Source organism: Schistocerca gregaria, chromosome 4, assembly GCF_023897955.1.
Source record: "Schistocerca gregaria isolate iqSchGreg1 chromosome 4, iqSchGreg1.2, whole genome shotgun sequence".
Lineage (NCBI taxonomy): Eukaryota > Metazoa > Arthropoda > Insecta > Orthoptera > Acrididae > Schistocerca > Schistocerca gregaria.
The window spans coordinates 678,141,971-678,163,161 of record NC_064923.1 but is presented as its reverse complement, the minus strand read 5'-3'; the positions used below and the strand labels follow the sequence as shown (position 1 = coordinate 678,163,161).

Below are 21,191 nucleotides of genomic sequence, written 5' to 3'. Positions count from 1 at the left end.
AAAGGAGGTTCTCAAGAAACTTAGCGTCATCCTTTGAGTGGCTGCCATTTAAAATTTTTATCTCTGCTACACCATCTTGTCACAAGAGCATGTCTGTGACTATTTGCAGTGCCTTTCTTTTTTGTAAACACTTTATGTCCCCTGATAGTTACACCCGTCATGGGTTCCATAAACATGAGCAGTATTCGAGTATGGACTAAGCAAGTGTTTTTTATACGATCGTTTTTGTAAGTAATTTGCAGTTTTTCAGTATCCTACCAAAGAGTTGTAGCCTCCCATTTGCTTTAACAGCAACTAAGACATATGTGGCTGTTTCATTTCATATTTCTTAAAATTACTACTCCCAAATATTTGATTGACATGACTGATTCTAGAAGTGACTTACTAATCCTGTAGCCAAGCAACGCCATACTTATACGTTTCATGAACTGCCCAATTTTATGTTTCTCTGTATTAAGAGCCAGTCTTTGCATCGAACTAATAAATTGTTATGATATAACAGGATACTATTGTAGTGTTTATGAGAGAAATTTTTCTCATAGGCACCACGTCTGTATCATCTAAAAAAATTGTTGGGTTGTCACCACCATTATGTGCTATATCATAAAGCTATAACATGATCAGTTATGGTCCTATTTCATCTACTGGTCAGTGCTGTGTGAGAGAGTACTATGTGCACAACAGGCCAAGCTAATTTTTTTTCATGTACTTTTTTAATCTGTCAGTTTCAGTTTGACTTGTTATATATTTGGACAAAAACTTTTCTACATAGAATTTCCTTCAAAAGTGTAATTTAATTTTAGAATTCATTATGGACACCATACTGACACACCATTAACAATTTGTTGTTTGAACACCAAAGCTGAATTTCGCTAAAAGTTACATATCCCAACAACTTTTCAAGACTACAGGAGTTTAGAATGGTCTTTTTGTTCTTTTTTATGATGGCCAACATGCAAAATTATACAGGGTATAAATAACTTCAATAAGGACGTGTGTATGGGTATTTGTTGTATCTTAATATTTTTGTATCTCCTGATACAAAATAATTTTTCAATAGAGAAAGGGTTTAAAGAGACAAGCTACTGCTGTTGTGCTTCTAACTTTATTAATAGTAACCTTTTTATTCTTATTTCACTATTTTCCATGGAATTATATGCACACCACTTGCTCTTGTCCCCATGTATCATACCAACAATAAATCAATGTCAGTTTGACAATGTGCTTACTTTAACATGAACCAGTTTCAATGCTGTATGAATGATTCAAGTAAATATTCAATATGTCAGAAGGACCTCAATTGTGTAACTATAATTTAGTACATATATATTCTCTTTAGAAACTGGATGTATACATTCCATAATTGCTTTATCTGCCTCTTTGTACAACATATAATGTTGTTATTTTCTGAGGGGGCAGAGAGTGCTATGTACTTTTATAAACTGCTGTAAAAATGCCAGCACAGTGTAGCGATTTGAGAATTTCTTTGCAAATTGTAGAACCACTCAGCCTTCTACCATCTCGAACACACAATATTCTGGATATGATTATGGGATGGTAGAATCCTATCAACTGCATGTCACATGTTCGTGTGTGCAGGATTAGAATCAATTGCGGGAAGAAAGTAGACACAATGGTCAGAAAGCACCGATAAGTACCTGTCGGGCAATCCACAGATGTTTTAGTTAGTGTGTAAAGAAGAACCTTGGAGTTTATATGCAGCTCTGTGCTTATTGTGTCACTGACTATTGTTATTAAAACAAGAACATTTGAACTCTTGACGCAACCTTGTTAGAGGCAAGACTCATTTTATGATTCATGTTAAGAAAGGTCACGGTATCCAAGCCAACTTTCTTTTAACTGTAACTTAATTTGTTTCTAATATCTGACTGTACAAGAGACTTACAGGGAGTTACATATTCATGTGGAAAGTGAGATTTTTATTGTGTATGGAGATCAAATACATCATTAGTTGATAAAAAGTAAAGTTTGTATGACTACTTATTTTGTAAGTAGAAAGAGTCTAAAAATTTCTGTACCTAGTGTTATTCATTTGAGAGGAAGTTGAGAGGGTTTCCAGCTGCCACCTATTCAGCAAAGAAGAGTGGCTGCAAATACCAAGTAATTCACCTCATAAAGAAGTGGAAGGTGGTTTAGGGGAATAAGCCGATATAACGCAGATCCACAACCACACTTTAAGTCATCAGAACATTAAAACAGAAGCGAAAAGTTTATAGAGATGATATGTACCTTTCTTAGCGTCTGAAGATCTAGAGCACTCTTATTGCACCACGCCCCTACTGGCTTCTCTCTTATCACAGGAGCCAAAATTATTTTCTTTACCTGAAACAAAATAATTGTCTTGCTATTAATAAAACCTTAAATATCATAAGGTATGTGAAGAATGCAGGCCAAATACACACACACACACACACACACACACACACACACACACACACACACACACAAATATATATATATAAACTTTTCATCACCACAGTTCCCAGAACTCCTGAAGATAGACATTGACTGTGGATACTGTATCACAGACACAGTCCCTTTGACTCTTCAGACATGCACTAAACCCACCCAAAGATGTAAACAACCATGCATGAGCAGTGACTATTAAACGGAGGGGGTCCAACAGTCTATCAGTTCCAGTCATTCCACCAGGAAGGAAGTACATGGCTCGTGTTGCCTGTAGTTCAACCATGCCTGGATGGTCAATACTACAGTTTGATCACATCCACATTGTTACATTGTACCAGGGACGGCTCTCATCAAGAGAAGTGTACAGGTGTCTCGGAGTGAACCAAAGTGATGTTGTTTGGACATGGAGGAAATACAGAGAGACTGTTGATGACATGCCTCGCTCAGGCTGCCCAAGAGCTACTACTGCAGCAGATGACTGCTACTTATGGATTATGACATGGAGGATCCCTGACAGCAACTCCACCATGCTCTTTGTGCAGCCGCAGGATGGAGTGTCATGACTCAAACTGTGCGCAATAGGCTGCATGATGTGCAAGTTCACTCCTGACATCCATGGTGAAGTCCATCTTTGCAACCGACACCTTGCTGCACGGTACAGATGGAGCAAATAGCATTCCGCATGGTCCGCTCAGGAGCGGCATCATGTTCTCTTCACTGATGAGTGTCACACTTGCCTTCAAATACACAATCGTTGGAGACATGTGTAGAGGCAACGCGGTCAGGCTGAACAGGTGAACACTGTCTAGTGAGTGCAGCAAGGTGGAGGTTCCCTGCTGTTTTGGAGTGGAATTATGTGGGGCCAGCGTATGCCGCTGGTGGTCATGGGAGATGGTGTAATGGCCGTACGATACGTGAACGCCATCCCTTGACTGACAGTGCAACCATATTGGCAGCATATAGGCAAGGCATTTTGTCTTCATGGACGACAATTTGCACTCCCATCATGCACATCTTGTGAATGACTTCCTTCAGAATAATGACATTGCTTGACTAGAGTGGCCAACATGTTCTCCAGGCATGAACCCTATCGAACATGCCTGGGATAGATTAAAAAGGGCTGTTTATGGACGATGTGACCCACCAACCACTCTGAGGGATCTATGCTGAATTGCCATTGAGGAGTGGGACAATTTGGACCAACAGTGCCTTGATGAACTTGTGGATAGTATGCATTGATGAATACAGGCACGCATCACTGCAAAAGGATGTGCTACTGGGTATTAGGGGTACCAGTGTGTACAGCAACCTGGACCACCACATCTGAAGGTCTCGCTGTATGGTGGTACAACATGCAATGTGTGATTTTCATGACCAATAAAAAGGGCAGAAATGATGTTTATGTTAATCTCTATTTCAATTTTCTGTACAGGTTCCGGAACTCTTGGAACCGAGGTGAGGGAAAACTTTTTTTTATGTCTGTATAATTATTACATCAATCCTTTTCTGTTTAACTATAACATAGGTACATTGAAAGTGTAAACTAGGCGAAATATTTATATTAGATGATAAAATAACCAAGAATCTAATTAGAGCATATCAGTATAAATTTTATTGACCAATATTTGTTGTTATTCAAAAACAAATCTTGCACCTAATTCAATGTGTATTATTATTATATGTGGAAGCTCACATTGGTCTCAATGTGATACTAATAACTAAGAAATACTGGAAAAGCTTATTCCAAAAACATAAAGAAAAAGACAGTACATAGCAGAAAAAGGTGTGATTTATGTAAACTGATGGTGGAGTGGAAGAAAGGAAAGGAAAGCACAGGGCATGCTGATGTCAGCTGCATTGGAATTTTATGGCAATCAGTGGAAACCAATAAAAATTTTGTGTGCCAGACTAGGATTCCAACCCAATGCAGCTGGCATCAATAGTTGTTCAGTTTTCAGTTTTCAGTTTTCAGTTCAGTTCTGCTCCGCATAGGGAGTCCAGCTGGATAATTGTCAGCAGGGATGTAAAATTCCTGGAGTATAAGAATTTTTCATGTTCAAAGACAGAGGAGCCTAAGAACACAAATACTTTAGGAGTGGAATCTGAAGCAGTTCTTCAGGACATCAGTACTTCACAAACTGAAGAACAGACAAGGGTCTTGAAAATCGAAACATAGTTCAAGAGGTTACACCTCAAAGGTCAAACAGAGAACCAAAACCCAAGACATGGCCTGATCATGTTACTTGCTATTCATCAGAAGGACTTTCAAGTAAAGTTTGGAAGGCACAAATAATGAAGAATGGAAAAAAGGAATAAATAAAGAATTCTCATCTCTAGTTCATAATAGCACATTTGAAGAAGCAGAGCTACCTAGGAAACACAAATCACTCAAGACTGAGTGGGTACTAAAAATATAGCTGGGACTAGCAGTACACCAGAAACATTTAAGGCACACCTAGTGGTAAAATGTTTCAGTCAAGTTCAAAGTGTTGATAATCAGACAACCTTCACACCAGTGGTCAAGCATGCATCGTTTACATATCTTTTGTCTATTGCAGCTCAAGAGAACCCGGAGACTGACCACATTGGGATCACTATTGCTTACTCTATGCAGAATCAAATGAAGAAATTTATCTGATTCTATCAGAAAATTTTGCAACTCCTGGAAAGTTATGGAGGCTGAAGAGAGCTGTTTATGGACTCAAACAGGCTGGTAGGAATTAGAATAAAATAAAATAAAATAAAATAAAATAAAAATAACTGATGAGGTGTTGAGAAAACAAACTGAACTGATCAGACACTGATCCATACATCTATTTTCACAGAGATGGCACCGAAACAGTCGTCTTAGCTCTATATGTTGATCATTATTCTCAAATGAAAGAGGTGTTTTGAACATTCCAGAAGATCTTTGAAAGGATTTTTTGAGATAAAAGGTTTGGGACAGGTAAATCAATGCCTACGAATGAAAATTACACGGGATCATGAAAAAGAAAATATTTAGATCTCCCAGAAATAATGGCAAAAAAAGTTCTGGAAAAATTTGGAATGAGTGAAGCTAAGCCAGTGCCAACAGCATTTGAATTTGGTTTGGATTTTGAAGCAGTCAAATCATGTGTTATCAAGGACCCTTAACAAGAGGCAATAAGAAGTCTTGTATATCTACTCTAAATCTCCAAACCGGATGTGTGTTTTGCTGTAAATCAGATTAGCAGATATAACCACCACTTTAAAAACATTCATTGGTTGTCAGTGAAAATATTGTTTGGATATTTAAAGGGAAGTATGTGTGTCAACACTCACCTGATTTCTATCTTTGTTTATTGATCTCAGTGTCGACATACTGGCTGAAAAAATAGAGGTGGACGTGCAGTACTGTCTACTGTAAATTATGTAGCCGACAGATGCACACTTGTGTTTCACAATCTTTTACTTTCACTTTTCACAACCCCCCCCCCCCCCCCCCCCCTTTTCCCTCAAATCGTACACAGTTAAATATGGCCATTGCACTATTGTTCTAACTTCCTATAAGCATCCTTAATAGTTAGCAGGTGAACCATCCACATACTGCTACAAAAGTTTCCTGTTGAACATAAATGAGCAGGAAAAACATAACCGCACAATTCACAGTTCTTTCGGAATAATCAGGTACGTATGGAACAGTCACTGCCATTGCTTTAACACATGGCCTATTGGTATAATACTTATTTCACTGTTAAGTTGATCCATTGTTGTCATTCTAACCTACACAGGTTCCTCGCCTGAAACTCTGCTGTGGACTGACTGTCCCGTGACCAAAAATTGGGCCCTGATATATCCTCACAATAATAGGTGCTGAAACTGCATATTGTTTGATGTTTAATTTACAGAAATTGCAATCGAAATTTACCTCATTAAATTAACCAAATACATTGAAAAATTCTGTCTTTTTAACAGTTTCTGCTACTACAAGAGTTAGGCCATATTATTTGTTTAAATCATGAAGTTAACAAATTTAAGTATGCAAACAATACTTTTGACAAAACTGTTAATTACCTAGGAATTAATTAAGCTCTGGCTTTGCTAACATGTATTCAAATAGACCCAAATAGATGCTTTAAGAATATTATTAGTTGTTCCTCCAAACATTTCTACTTAGTACAGAATTCATATTTGTGTATAGGTCAAAAATAGAATTTAAGTTATGAAACAATTACTGATTTCGCTCTATAATGAAAGTATTAGCCAGGAATAGCTGAAATAAAATAGAAAATAAATTACATACTTAAAACGAAGCACAAAATTTGATCTAGTGTTATATTCTTCAAAACTAAGGGCCAATCGTTTTCTTTTATGGGTTGGGTTGTTTGGGGGAGGAGACCAGAAAGCGAGGTCATCGGTCTCATCGGATTAGGGAAGGACGGGGAAAGGAAGTCAGCCATGCCCTTTCTAACCTGGCATTTGTCTGGAGTGATTTAGGGAAATCATGGAAAACCTAAACCAGGATGGCCGGATGTTGGATTGAACCGTCATCCTCCTGAATGTGAGTCCAGTGTGCTAGTTTTCTTTTATGAAAATGCAAATTATATGTACGTATTGTATGTTAATGGTAATTAATTCAAAAAAGAAAAAAATGAATTTTAAGGAGGCAGATGGCAAAACAAAGAGAAGTAAAATTATCCAGCTTGCTTCATCACACATGGACTACAGGCCAGAATTTTATAGAGATGGTAAAAGAGAAATGATGGTCTTTAGTGATGTAGATTAGGGAAATAAAATCAGCGAGATACATGCTTTAACTGGTTCATGCATAAAAATGCAAAACTCTTTGGTTTTGTGATCTAGTAGAAAACAAATAACTGTTGCACTTTCTACATGTGATGTTGAATGTATGACCTTGGCATTAACTGTTCAAGATTTACTGTGGTTAAGACAACTTACGTCTGAGGAAGACCCAAGCAGTGCCATAAAGTCACGTACAGTATATTGTGATAATGAAGGAGCCATTCAGTTAGCCATGAATCAAGTGACAAACTCCAGATCCAAACATATAGATATAAAGTATCATTTTATGAGCAGGCATGTTGAGTCAAGTGTTATTAATGTTAAACATCTATTTTTTTAAAGAAATATTAGCTGACGCTTTCACGAAACCAACCACCAATGCCAGACATGAAACAAGTGTGAGAAACTGTGGCCTTGTGAAATAAGTGAAGTAGTGTCTGTACGTTTAGATTTCATACTGTGTGTCAATGTCAGTTTAAAAAGACATGCTGAGATATGTAAATTGGGTGTTGAGAGTTTTTTTGTTTACTGCTTTGTGTTGCAGTAGCTTGGTGGCAATTATGTGTTCTGGAGTGTGTAGAAATTGTTGTGCACTTACTGACTGATTAACAAAATGTTATTTCAGAAAGCATTCATGTTTATGTTAAAAAATGCACACAGATATTGTCATATCAAAGACAGTGAACCCTATATTTTTTAGTCATATCATATCTACTGAACAAAGGCAAGATAGAAAAGATACACTTGCCCTGACACAACTCCCAACCCAATTTTTCTCTTTTCCTATCTAATCTACATGAAGTAGTTAGCTGAATTTTCAAAATAAATTTATGTCTTTATTTTTCTGATCCTTATTGTTTACAGTATAATTATATTTGGTTGATTATCATGATCAAAACTTCTTTATAAAGATATTATTTTTGAGGGAATATTCAATATTTGAGAATTTTTGAGAACACACACTCAAAATTGTGAGATCACTAATAAATTTCAGTCACTGGATTGATACAAATTGTTATTAATATCCTAATTTACCTCAGAGTCTTTTCATAGGGGTAAAACTAATGCTACATTCAGAATCTTGTAGTTTACAAAATAATTATATTAAAAAATGATGCCAAGCTCCCAGGTTTATGACTGGGTCACAGTACTGTAATACAATGAAATTTGAACTAGTGGTGTATTTCAGTACAATGAGAAAGGGGGGGGGGGGGGGAGGGTTATGGGTGTGTGAGGATGTGGCATGGAAAATCTGGCTGTGGTCTCAGTTTGTGGGTATTACCTGTCTGTGAAGGACTTTGTGAGACCATCAGTGTACTGGACGACAGAGTTGTCACTGTATATATGTCGTCCACAGGTGGCTAGGCTGTATGGGAGGGATTTGTTGGTGTGGAAGGGATGACAGTTGTCAAAATGCAGGTACTGTTGGTGGTTAATGGACTTAATGTGGACAGAGGTGTGGATGGAGCCATCAGAGAGGTGGAGGTCAATCTCCAGGAAGGTGGCACATTAGGGAGAGGAGGAGCAGGTGAAGCGGATAGGAGAAAATGTGTTGGAACAACAGTAGTATTACTTCCCTTCAGTAAACTACTGTACAAGGCATTACCAGAAGTTGGCATCTATAAAAACTCATTCAGGGTGTACACGAGGACAAAAAAAAAAAAAAAAAAAAAAAAAAAAAAAAAAAAAAAAAAAAAAAAAAAAAAAATCCTGGATTTCCTGGTTAAAATTACACTTTCTCCCAGGTGAAAATAAACTTTTTCCGAGTTAAGTGACAGTATACTTTTCCTCAGAACTGTAAAAGTTACCAATCCTTTGAATGGTTATGGTTATATACACCAGTGTAGAACTTCCCCCCACCCCCCCCTCTCTCTCTTTTTTTTTCTTAAGAAGGAGAAAAAATTTTTTGGGAGGATCTTTTATTTGCAGCAACATGTACGCTGCATATGTTTCTATTAGGAAAGTGTAAATTTAAATTCCACCAACCGCTGCATGTTTCCAAAGCATTGAAATCCAGATTGCAATTTGCTTTTGTAGCCAGTCATAGCTCATGTCATATGGTATCACCAGCCGATGACAGCAGATATTCGGAGCATTGGACATGTGATGCAGTCAACCAATAGCAATATCACTGTTAGTGCGTACACACAAATAGGAAAAGGTAATGGTTTAATTTAATATACATAGTTTTGCTACAAGAAAAGCAAAGCTATCAAATATAATATTGGTCTCTAAGATTAATAAGCTGCAAGAGAAGCTAAGTTTTCACATATAATGTTGATTGTTTTTTGTGCGTGTTACACTTTAAGATACATCACACAAATGTGCCAGTAAAATTTTTAATAAAGACATAAATGTCTCCAGAATGAGATTTTCACTCTGCAGCGGAGTGTGCGCTGATATGAAACTTCCTGGCAGATTAAAACTGTGTGCCCGACCGAGACTCGAACTCGGGACCTTTGCCTTGTGCGGGCAAGTGCTCTACCAACTGAGCTACCGAAGCACGACTCACGTCCGGTACTCACAGCTTTACTTCTGCCAGTATCCGTCTCCTACCTTCCAAACTTACTGGCAGAAGTAAAGCTGTGAGTACCGGACGTGAGTCGTGCTTCGGTAGCTCAGTTGGTAGAGCACTTGCCCGCGAAAGGCAAAGGTCCCGAGTTCGAGTCTCGGTCGGGCACACAGTTTTAATCTGCCAGGAAGTTTCATATCAGCGCACACTCCGCTGCAGAGTGAAAATCTCATTCTGGAAACATCCCCCAGGCTGTGGCTAAGCCATGTCTCCGCAGTATCCTTTCTTTCAGGAGTGCTAGTTCTGCAAGGTTCGCAGAAGAGCTTCTTTAAAGTTTGGAAGGTAGGAGACGGATACTGGCAGAAGTAAAGCTGTGAGTACCGGACGTGAGTCGTGCTTCGGTAGCTCAGTTGGTAGAGCACTTGCCCGCGAAAGTCAAAGGTCCCGAGTTCGAGTCTCGGTCGGGCACACAGTTTTAATCTGCCAGGAAGTTTCACATAAATGTCTGATTATCTGGGCTTGAAACTTTTCTAAATGGTCATCCTCAAAGAGTTGATTTTTAAATGAGAGCCAAACGCTCTGTGATTTAAGACATTCATTGTACTTTCTCACAAATATTTCATCTTGGATAAAAGGAAATTTACTTTGAAAGTAACATGCTTCAAACAACCATTCAAAATATTTTCCCAAGACCTGTTAGAAATAGGTTCATTTCAGTGGTTGTCAGAGAGTGCCAGATAACAGGCATCACCGCACTTGCACAGCTATGATGATGCAGGAAGCCCGTATGTTTGTAGGTGTAAAACATTAAAAGATCTTATATTGTGTCATAAAAGAAACAGGTCATCAGAGGATACCAGTAGACAAGAAAGACAGTACACATTTCTTCAATCCTAGCATTTTTTCTCTCTCTAACCTTGCTACAGCTTTACATGACATGCTTTCCTTCTGGGAAAGGATCTATTATCTCACCAAAGTTCATCAAACGTTTTGCTACATGAAAAAATGAAATGTCACTGTCTAATACTGAAACAGTTGTTAATACAAACAGTACCCAAGACTGATGTGGCTTCTCAATCTGCTTATGTGTATTTTGTCACTGTCTGGTAGATAAAATGAAATAGGCCTGTCTAATATTGCAACAATTGCAACACACACCAAATAAACGAGATTGTTTAGGCACAAATTATCATTCTCGTAACATGCCATTATTCCTGAAGTACCAATATTAAATGCATATTAGGCCTACTACAATTAAAAAGCTTTTTGTTCAGAAATAGTTTCACATTTTATTGATATGCTTCAGCTTCTCAAGCATGAGACCGAAAAGTAGTAGTATGAAATTTTTATACAAATTTGGAATCATCTTATTCTTCCATAATTTGTCTGATGTCTCCATTTCTTCTCCTTCCTTGTTCTAACAAACAAAACTAGGGGAACCTGCAGATATTCTGAAACTTAACCTCCCACAATGTTTTAATGATATAAATGTAACACCCATAACTGTTAATGAAATGAAAAAAAAATAATTCACTCATTGAAAAGCAAGAATCTTCAGGTATAGATAACATCTCTAGTAAACTGTTGAAAGCCTGCAGTAATGATTTAAGTGTAGTACTTGCTCACATTTGCAACATGTCTCTTTATCAGGGAGTTGTTCAGGAGAGAATGTAATATGCCATTGTGCGACTTCTTTTCAAGTCTGGCGATGCTACAGATGTCAAAAATTATCGTCCTGTCTCTTTTGAACAACATTTTCAAAGGTTCTTGAAAGGCACTGTATAACAGGATTGTGGCACATCTTGATAAACTTAATGTTATTAACCATAGACAGTTTGGTTTTCAAAGAGGGGTTTCCACAGAGCGTGCCAATTATTCACTCACAAATGATGTCTTGGAGTCTATTAATAGTAAGAAGTCACCAGTTGGTGTCTTCTGTGGTCTTTCCAAGGCCTTTGATTGTGTAAACCACAAGATACTCTTGGAGAAGGCCTTTCATTACGGAATCAAAGGGCCTATAGGTAACTGGCTAAAATCATATCCTGAAGACAGGAAACAAAAAGTGGTTCTAAACGGCTGCAACAAAGGATCTTCTAATCAAGTGGATTCTGAATGGGGCAAAATTCAGCATGGAGTTTGCCAGGGATCTGTCCTTGGACCCCTGCTGTTTTTAATGTGTGTTAATGATTTACCCCTGTCCATTGGTAAAAATTGTGAATTCACAATGTTTGCTGATGATACAAGCATTGTAGTAGATGGTAAGTCTACTGCTGATCTGGAGACTGATGTTAATGATATACTCAGAGAAGTTACAGCTTGGTTATCAATTAATTCTCTTTCAGGTAATATTTAAAAAAAACTGATTTTATGCAGTTCCACACAAAAAATAAAACTCTAGAAAATAAAGTAATTGCTCATGACAACCAGGGACTAGAACAGTTGCACTCCGCTAAATTCCTGTGGGTTCACATTGACCGGAGGCTCATCTGGTAACAGAATGTGTCCCTTACTCTAAAAATGCTTTTATCAGCAACTTTTGCTCTAAGAATCATTACTCATTTTGGGGACATCAACATTTTAACATCACCTTACTTTGGATACTTTCACTCATTAACACTTTCGAGATGAGCATTGTAGCTCCTACATTGGCCCGACAGTACCCCAAAAAGACGATTGACGTAGCTCCTACGTCGGCCGATTATCAGCGATGTTAACGACTCCCAGCGCATGACTTTGATTCTGTGGGTTTAAAAGTACTCTCTGGTTATCCTAGTACCAAGAAAAAATTATAGATGGCAGCATATGTCACTGCTGGAGGTGGTAAAGGAGTATATTTTGAGTTATTTGCTTTGCTGCGCTCACGCTCGACTTACAACAGGCGCGCGGCAGTTCGAAACTTTAGATTGTTGTCGGCTGATAGCTTTGCACTTTATTTTCATCATGGCCTTGCGAGGTGAAGAAATAGAGTTTTTATTGAACAACAGTGGTTCAGAATTAGATGAAGAAATTGCAGATTTTGACATTAGTGATGGTAAGCTATTTTTTGTCTGAATTTTCCTGGTCAGAAAAAAGATAATTTTTACGAATTTTCTGATAGATGAAAAAGATCCCTCGGATGGTCAACTGTCAGGAAGACCTGAAGATGGGGCTGTTGACATCGTTGTCACAAAAAACACAATTGGTCATTGCAATTTGAAATATTCTTCTGGCCAGTGGACAGATGACGAAACAATCACTCCCCAGCTTCCTGTTTTTTCTGAATCCTGTGGAATTCAAGATGGGATTGACCAACATTCTTCAGTGTTTGTTTCATGTAATTTTTCAATGAAGAACTGGCGAGACTGATCAAACGAGAGACAAACTGCTACGCTAGAATGACAATAGAGACACTAAATACTACAGGAAAACTGAAGCCTCAGTCAGTGTGGCGTAAGTGGACAACAGTGATACTCAGTGAACTGTATAAATTTTTTGGTATTATTTTGCATATGTGCCCAGTCAAGAAACCAAAACTGTCTGACTACTTGTCAACAAATCCTGTGTTGCAGTCCTCATTTGCGGCAAAGTGTACGCCAAGAGAGAGATTTATGTCAATTCTAAGAATGTCACATCTCATAGATAACGCAACATATATTGCTAAAAACCAGGTAGGTGACGATCCTATTCATAAGGTAAGACTTATATTCGACAGATGTGTGACCCAAAGTGGAAAGGATTACAAGCCAGGCGAAAATATTACTATAGATGAAGGAATTTGCCCTTTTTGTGGTAGACTGAGTTTTAGAGTGTATATGAAAAATTAGCCTAATAAATATGGCGTAAAATTTTTTATGCTGTGCAAAAGAGAAAGTGGGTACATCCTGGATGGTGAAATTTATTCTGGGAAACAGTCTAATGCTGATAAAAGCATTTTACACATTGTAGGCAGATTGTGTCATTCATTTCATAATAAAGGTTACACATTATACATGGACCGATTTTACACCAGCCCTGATTTATTGGATTATTTGTGGGGGAAAAGAACTAACACAGTTGGTACTGTGCAGAAAAATAGAAAAGGGGTACCAAGGGATCCTGTTGGCCAGAAATTGGGGCAAAAAAAAAAAAAAAATGAACTTTCGTTTCGCAGACGAGATCACTTACTGTTTGTAAAATGGAAGGACAACAGAGACTTTTTCTTTTGACAACAAAGCATAAAATGACGGCAACAAATGTCAGTGTAAAAACTAAATTTGGAATGGTCGAAAAAATGAAGCCAGACTGTGTTTTGGACTACAATAGTAAAAAAGCTGGTGTGGATCATAGCGACCAGCTAATGGCATACTATCCCTTTGAACGAAAACAAATAAAGTGGTGGAAAAAAGCTTTCTTTCACATTTTCATGCTCATGACTGTAAATCCATACATTTTGTACAAAATGTAATGAAATACAAGCAAACATCTGGTTGAATACATTACAGAGTTAGCAGAGAACTTGGTTCATAAAGGTGTCCTCTTAGACTTATGTACTTCTCAGAATAGTTCACCCATCAACAGACTAAGTGGAGGACATTTTCCAAAATTAATTCCACCCACAAAATTTTCTAAGTGGCCTCAGAGAAGGTGCAAAGTATGCGCAGAAACAAGCAAGGCCAAATATGGTAGAGTTTCAAGGAAAGACACGATATTATTGTGAAACTTGTGACGTAGGGCTTTGTTTGCCAAAATGTTTCGAAATATTTCATACAAAAGCCAATGTAACTGTGTGATTATTAATAAAATAAAAGTTCATATTTCAACAGTTATTCATTTAAAACTAACAACTTCAATCCTATGTGCCTTAGAGGTCCTAAAAAGTATTTTTTTTTCCACTGTGAAAACAGCATACTCTCAAATTAATATATAACCCTTGTCACTAACGTAAATGTTTATTTCTTTGCAATACTCTGAAGGGAATGCACGTAGTTTTTAAATGCAAAAGCGCAATCTATTTTCTGTGGTATAGAGTCAGCTGTAGAAAATTCATAAAAACTGTGAAATCACTCAGTACCAGCCGGTTGAGCGTCCACACTCGCGCTCAGTTCTCAAAGTGTTAATGAGTTATGGAATAATCTTCTGGGGTAATTCACCGCGCCCCCCCCCCCCCCCCCCCCCCCAAAAAAAAAAAAAAAAAAAATTGAGGTAAAGATGATCTACATGTCAAACTAAAAAATTTATCACTTGTACAGTTGGAAGTAAAGTATGCTACTATAAAGACTTTTAATGCATTGCCTAATTATATTAAATGTACAAGATAAAATGAAGCGCTGTTCAAAAGTACGTTAAAAAAATACCTGCTTGACCATCCACTGTACTCCTTAGATGAACTCTTTTCCAGAAGTAATGCACTCCCTTAATAGTAGATGTATTTAGTTTCTTAGTTATTAGATGGATGATACAGTATTATGTTAATGTTATAGTGTTAATGTGTTAGTTATAATGTGAATTGCTATACTATTTAAATGACAGCTTGTAAATGTGAAAAAATGATACTTATTAATATCAATATTATTGTATTATATTACTATTCTGTAGCATTAATTGTATTTGTAAAATTGTATTGACATGTTCCACATCCAGGTGAATCACTCGCATGTACGGATCCATGGAATATCCATACAAAATAAAATAAATAAAAAAATAAATAAAACCACATAGATGAAGGAAGAAGTTGGATTGACACTGGAGATTGTGTTCTGAAAATGATATTTGGCACTACGGATGTGGAAGACATTCAAAGGGCTAAAGATACTGTAGATGATGTTAAGCAGTGAGCAAAAGGAAAAAAAGTAGACTACAAGTTTAGAGAATGAAGTATTGAACAACCTGCGACTCCTTTGACAGTTGACTGGAAAAGTAATGTGATATTCAAGAGCTGAAGAAGAGGCAGCAAATTAGAATATCATGGAACTACAAACTGAAGTAGAAGTCTTAGATGGGGTAGTAGTAATAACAAAATGGTTACAGTCTATAGAACATATTGTTTGGGAAGCATGAAAGAAAGTAACAGAACTACAGGACGCTATGCAGCAGGTTGTAAGAGGTCAGCTAGGGGTAAACTTGTTGCCAGAATAGTATTTTGAGGATCTAAGGACAGTACAGGAGAGACCACCACCAAAGTAGGGGTTGGTGTTAGAGCCTGGGCACAAAAACTTACCTTTTTATTTCAAGGTAGCCACAGTTACCTGTGAGAACTGATGGTGCCAAAGTTTACATTTCTGTTTCTTAACCAGCTCCAGGGAAACAAGGACACTATGAATGCTACATAGTTCATACATATTCCATCAAGTGGGGTTAGAGTAAAATTGCAGCGTCTATTTTTATTGCAAAAGCCAAGGGAAGACATGTAGAAATGGAGGCAGCAAAGTTACAAAAACACTCCCAAGGGGAAATCACAGTCTGTCCAAATATGGTAGCAAGAGAGAGTCAGGATTACTGCACAGTGAAGTTGGTAATGGAACAAAAGGAGGTAAGAGGATGAAATAAGTGATCAGGCCACAACTGAACTTTCTGCAGATTAAGGCACAATTATTGTACTCTATCTTTGGCAAGATGGTAACAGTGGCTAGTTGTTTCGAGCAGGAGAAGCTTATGTCAGGAAAAAGACTAGAATTAAATGGGGGTGGTTTGTTATTAAATGAAAGAGTGTGCGAGATAATGGGGCCTACTTCCCATCTACCCACCACTATTTTAGGGATAACTCATCTGAATGTTTTGCAGTCTCATTTGTATTGGCGAGAGGAGCCCATGGAAATGCTACCTGTTGCAGAACTAACTAGCTTAAATCAAACTCTAGGACTGGAATTTATGTAATCTATGAACATGCTTCTTAACCAGCAGGAGGGATGTGTCTCCCTGTAAACCTTATTGCAGCATGTAAATTTATATCAGGAAAGTAAGTACTGAAAAGAGACAACACTGACTATTATCATACAAACCACCAGAGCGGCACTTATTCTGCTCAGTGTAGTCTTTGTTTTGGTACTTAGAAGATTATGCACAAGACTGCTGTCATTAAGATTCCAGTGGATTGGATATCCTGAGCATAAAAGCAGCAGAAGGAAGATGAACGCATGAAGGGGTAGTATTAAGGATAACTGATTCATTTTAGCTTGTAAGTTTTGAATCAAGAGTTAAAAGTTATTGATCAAGAAGCCTAGTAACAAAATAGATTTAATGGTGTTTGAGTTAAGGAGCAGGGAAAGGGACCCTGTGGAGCTGTGTAAGATTAGGAGATTGGGTTAAGGAAACCATTTGTTAGAATAATGCTTAAGAGACGAGAAGGGGCCAGAACTCCAGTATAAAGGATAATCTAGTTTTGTCAATCAAAGGGACTGTGTCCTGATAAACAGGAGGGCAATGTAGCATACCAATCATATTCAGTCAAAAAGCATGCCAAAGTAGGAGTGAGTTGCAATAGGGCCAGTCACAGGCAGGCTAGAATGTTATATGTTGCGAAGCAAAACATGGATGACAGGCGTTGTGAAGCAGAGCATCTGGGCACAGTACAGCAGCAGCTGATGCTGCAATACACTAGTGGAAGCACAGAAACCTCTCCTCACTTACTATCATGGAAGTGTGAAGAGTATGTGCCTTAAACCCTAAATGAACATAGTCAGAGCATATAGGTACTCAGCCATTTGTGTACTTAAATATTATGATCTCAGTAGATGCCCAGAGTGACATCTTGGAGTGCAGTACAGGGTTTGCTGTTCGACCTTAGGACAAGGCAGCCTGTCCTGAATCACGAAAGAGCTGCCACAAGAACAGAGAGCTGCCCACTCACTGGAGGAAATGAAGCTCACGGCTGCCCCCATGGTATCACCAGCTGTACTGCCAAGCTGTCATCGTGGTCACAGTTGGAGACACTCCTAACAGCAACATTTGAGTGACACCATGTTCAGCCCCTGCTCTTTACACAGTCAGTAATGCCGTTCGTTGTTTAGTATGAGAGGCAACTGGATGCCTCCACCAAGCTGTTTCTGATGTACTATTGCTGAGGACCAGAATGAAGAAGTTAATTAAACAAAACTACTGTCATCCTGACATCTGATTTCACTCTCTACCAGTGACAATTCACAGCTTATCTATCAAAAGAATAATGGCTTAGTGGCTAAAAAGGAATCCCCACTGGACGTAGAGAAAACTAAGTGTTGCGTGGGCTACAATTCCCCTTGTCTCTTAGTCTTATGTTTGTCCCATGGTGCAGCTAGGAAACATTTTGTAGTCTTATTTCCAGCACTGTAGTAATCCTTTCCTTCAGAAGGAGCTGCTGAGGATGTCCAGACACCAGCAGAAGAAAGTTTGAGCTGTTTCATTTGCGAGTCATCCATCTTGGTGACATCAATTCTGATTGCGGGCTCTCCCCTTGGGTGCCTCCCAGCCTCAAGAATGGCTGCCTGGTCAGGTAACCATTGCCTGATCTCCCTGTGCTTGGCATGAGCAGGGAGTTTCCATGAGGCGGCATAATTGTGCATGAAGACCCTTCTTTACAAGATGGCAACTGAGTTGGCTTCTGGGTGTATTACTTTTCCAGATAGGAAGGGTGCAAAGACAGAAAGGAAAAAAGGTGGAATATACACAGTGTTGGGTGACCTTCCCTGCACAATCTGAAACTATGTAAAATCTGTAAACTGAAGTGTACGTCAAACCCTACAATGAGGTCCATGTAGTGAAGGAAGAAAAAATGTGTAAAAAGCCAGAAGAAAGGAAAAAAAAGTCAAAAATCATAAACCATATCCACAAATCCAAGCACAGTTTACACCCTGAAGACCATCCAATGGAAAGGCAGAGGGGAAAAAAGAATATTGGAAGGACGGTCATGGAGCTTAGTGCTATAGTGCATCAAGAATTGGGGCATTGGCCAAGCAAAAGCACATACTCACAATAGAGATGTGAGCCCTGGGGAGAGACAGCTTTTAGGTGGTTGTTTGCAGTTCTTTCTGTGAATATAAAATTGGTTTCCACATTGAAGGATTTGGCAAATGCTGGTTAGCCAAGGTTTGAAGGTAGGAAATTCTGAGAAGTTAACAGGGGGTGATTTGGGGCAGTGGATGGTGATCAGGCAGGGTTCAATATTAGTTTTGGATTGGGTCTGATTGGTAGGACTGGTGGCAAAAAGGTGTTCTTATTGTAGGGATCAGGAGAAACAAGGAAGACTTTTAACAAGCCCAGCATGACTGAATTTAGCTGTGGGGCAAGAGGTAATACCTTTAGAAAGTTCTAATACTTCTGTTGGACTGAGGCGTCCACAATGCCCATGGCTTTGCCACTACTGAACAGCACATTTCTCAACACCAGAAAAACTCCACACTTACAACCTTCTTCTCGGTCACTATGATCAAGTATATCGTCACCCATAATAACTTCTCCTTTGAACATCACCTACAAACAAATCTACAGTAAAGCCATGGGCACCGTCCTAAGCCATCATATCCATGAGACATCAAGAGGAATCTTTCCTAAGCATCCAGAATGTCAAACCACTCATCTAATTCAGATTCACTGATGATATGTTCCTCATGTGGACCAAGTGTGAGTACACCCTATTCACACTCCTCCAGAACCTCAACATGTTCTCTCATTTGCTTTAGATGGTCTTCCTCAAGCCAACAAGCCACCTTCCTCGATGTTGACCACCACCTCAAGGGCAGCTTCACCAGTACCTCCATCTACATCAAACCTACCAATCACCAAAAATATCTCCACTTTGCAGCAGCCACCCATCCCATACCAAGAAGTCCCTTCAATATAAACTAGCTAACCATTTTCTTTGAATCCGTAGTGACAAGAATTCCTCTCAAAATATGTAAAGTGTCTTGTTAAGGCCTTTACAGACCAAAATTATCCTCAAAGCCTTGTCCAAAAACTGATCTCTCATACCTCATCTCTCCAGTCACTTACTGCCTCCCACACACCCACTGTCTGGCCAGAAAGGAACACTCCTCTTATGACTCAGCACCATCCAGGACTATAGTAACCACATCACATTCTCTGACAGGGTTTCAACTACCTCTCATCACACCCTGACATCAGGAAGATCCTCCGGCACCCTTGCCACAGTGGTATTCTGTAGCCCATCTAATATCCTTGTCCACCCCTGCTAACAACCCCTCACCTCATGGCTCATAGCCCTATGATAGAACTAGATGCAAGATATGTCCCATACATCCTCCCACTATCACCTACACCTGCCTGGTAACAGGCATCTCCTATTCTATGAAAGGGAGGGCCACCTGTGAAAGCAGTCATGTGATCTATTAACTAAGCTGCAACCACTGGGGCTGAAAAGACTAACTAGCGTCTGTGTGTATGAATGTCCATGGCAAAACCGTGGCCAAGTGACAGCTGCACCACCCAGTTGCTGAAGATGCCACTGAACACAATGTGCTTCAGTTTAATAACTGCTTCACAGTCTGCATCATTTGGATTCTTCCTACTAACACCAGCTTTTCTGGATTGTATGGTTGGAACTCTCCCTACAATATTCCCGTAACCCCCATGGCCTTAGCATTCACTAGTCCCTGTTTTCCACCTACCTACCCAATTCACTGCTTCCACTCCAGCATTACAAACCCCTCTGTACCATCAAAGCATCTGTCAGTCTTTTCCTCTTATGTACCTATGTCTTCTCAGCAGCCCTATTCTGTCCCCACCATGTGCCTGCATGCTCCCACAAGCTGTACAGCATCTCCCACCCCCACCCTACCCCCCTTGGTTTCCCTCCCCATCCCCACCCAATGCTGCCTCCTTACCACCAACACCTACTTCACCATGTCAAACAATTTGAACTCTGGGTCAAAATATAAACAGTAGTTACTCACTGTACAGATGACTCATTGAATTGCACACAGGCACAATGAAGAGACAGTTTTATTTCAGTTTTTGTCTAAAGCCTTCTACAGCAAAGAAAACACACAACCATTCACACAAGCAGGTAGAACTTAAGCACATATGATTACTACCACTGGCAGTTCAGACTAGAATTTAACTGTCTCATGACTAGCAACTGCTAATCATGTGACTGTCACATTCTGGTATGAGCTGCCAGTGATAGTGATCAAGTGTGCATCAGACGTGCTTGCTTGTGTGAATGTGTGTGTTTTCTTTGCTGTAGAATTCTTTAACTTAAAGCTATATTGTATAACAATCTTTTCATTGTGCCTGTCTACAACTCAACTGGTCATCTTTATGGTTAGTAGCAAACTGTCCTGTTCCTAATATTGCTAATACTTATCCTCCTCCTTCACTATGTTTGTCTGCGGCTCAGTGCCTCCTCTATGTGGTGAGCAGCAATCTATTCTCTCTACAATATCGTTATTCCATCCTGGGCTTTCCACTGTTTGGTTTGTTGGTCTGTTAGCTCTGAGAGACAAAATTATAATTATTGCTTAACCTCTGGACAATTTTGTTTATGTGCCTTTTGACTACTTGGTGCCTCAATTGTACTGTTATTGGTTGTCTGTAG

General features: G+C 38.9%; 1 protein-coding gene and 2 non-coding genes across 4 annotated transcripts in view; 1 reads left to right on the top strand and 2 right to left on the bottom strand.

Annotated features, from left to right (window-relative positions):
- The window catches only part of LOC126267457 (uncharacterized), a 395,985-nt gene that overhangs the window by 90,180 nt on the left and 284,614 nt on the right, over window positions 1-21,191 (bottom strand). For both annotated transcript variants that reach the window (XM_049972726.1, XM_049972727.1), the window contains exon 17: window positions 2,251-2,343. In XM_049972726.1, coding sequence (XP_049828683.1) covers window positions 2,251-2,343 — 93 coding nt within the window. The remainder of the gene's footprint in view (window positions 1-2,250; window positions 2,344-21,191) is intronic.
- On the bottom strand, window positions 9,624-9,698 carry Trnav-cac (transfer RNA valine (anticodon CAC)). Its single transcript has one exon. It is a non-coding gene; the product is annotated as a tRNA-Val (tRNA).
- Window positions 9,801-9,875, top strand: Trnas-cga (transfer RNA serine (anticodon CGA)). The gene has a single exon. It is a non-coding gene; the product is annotated as a tRNA-Ser (tRNA).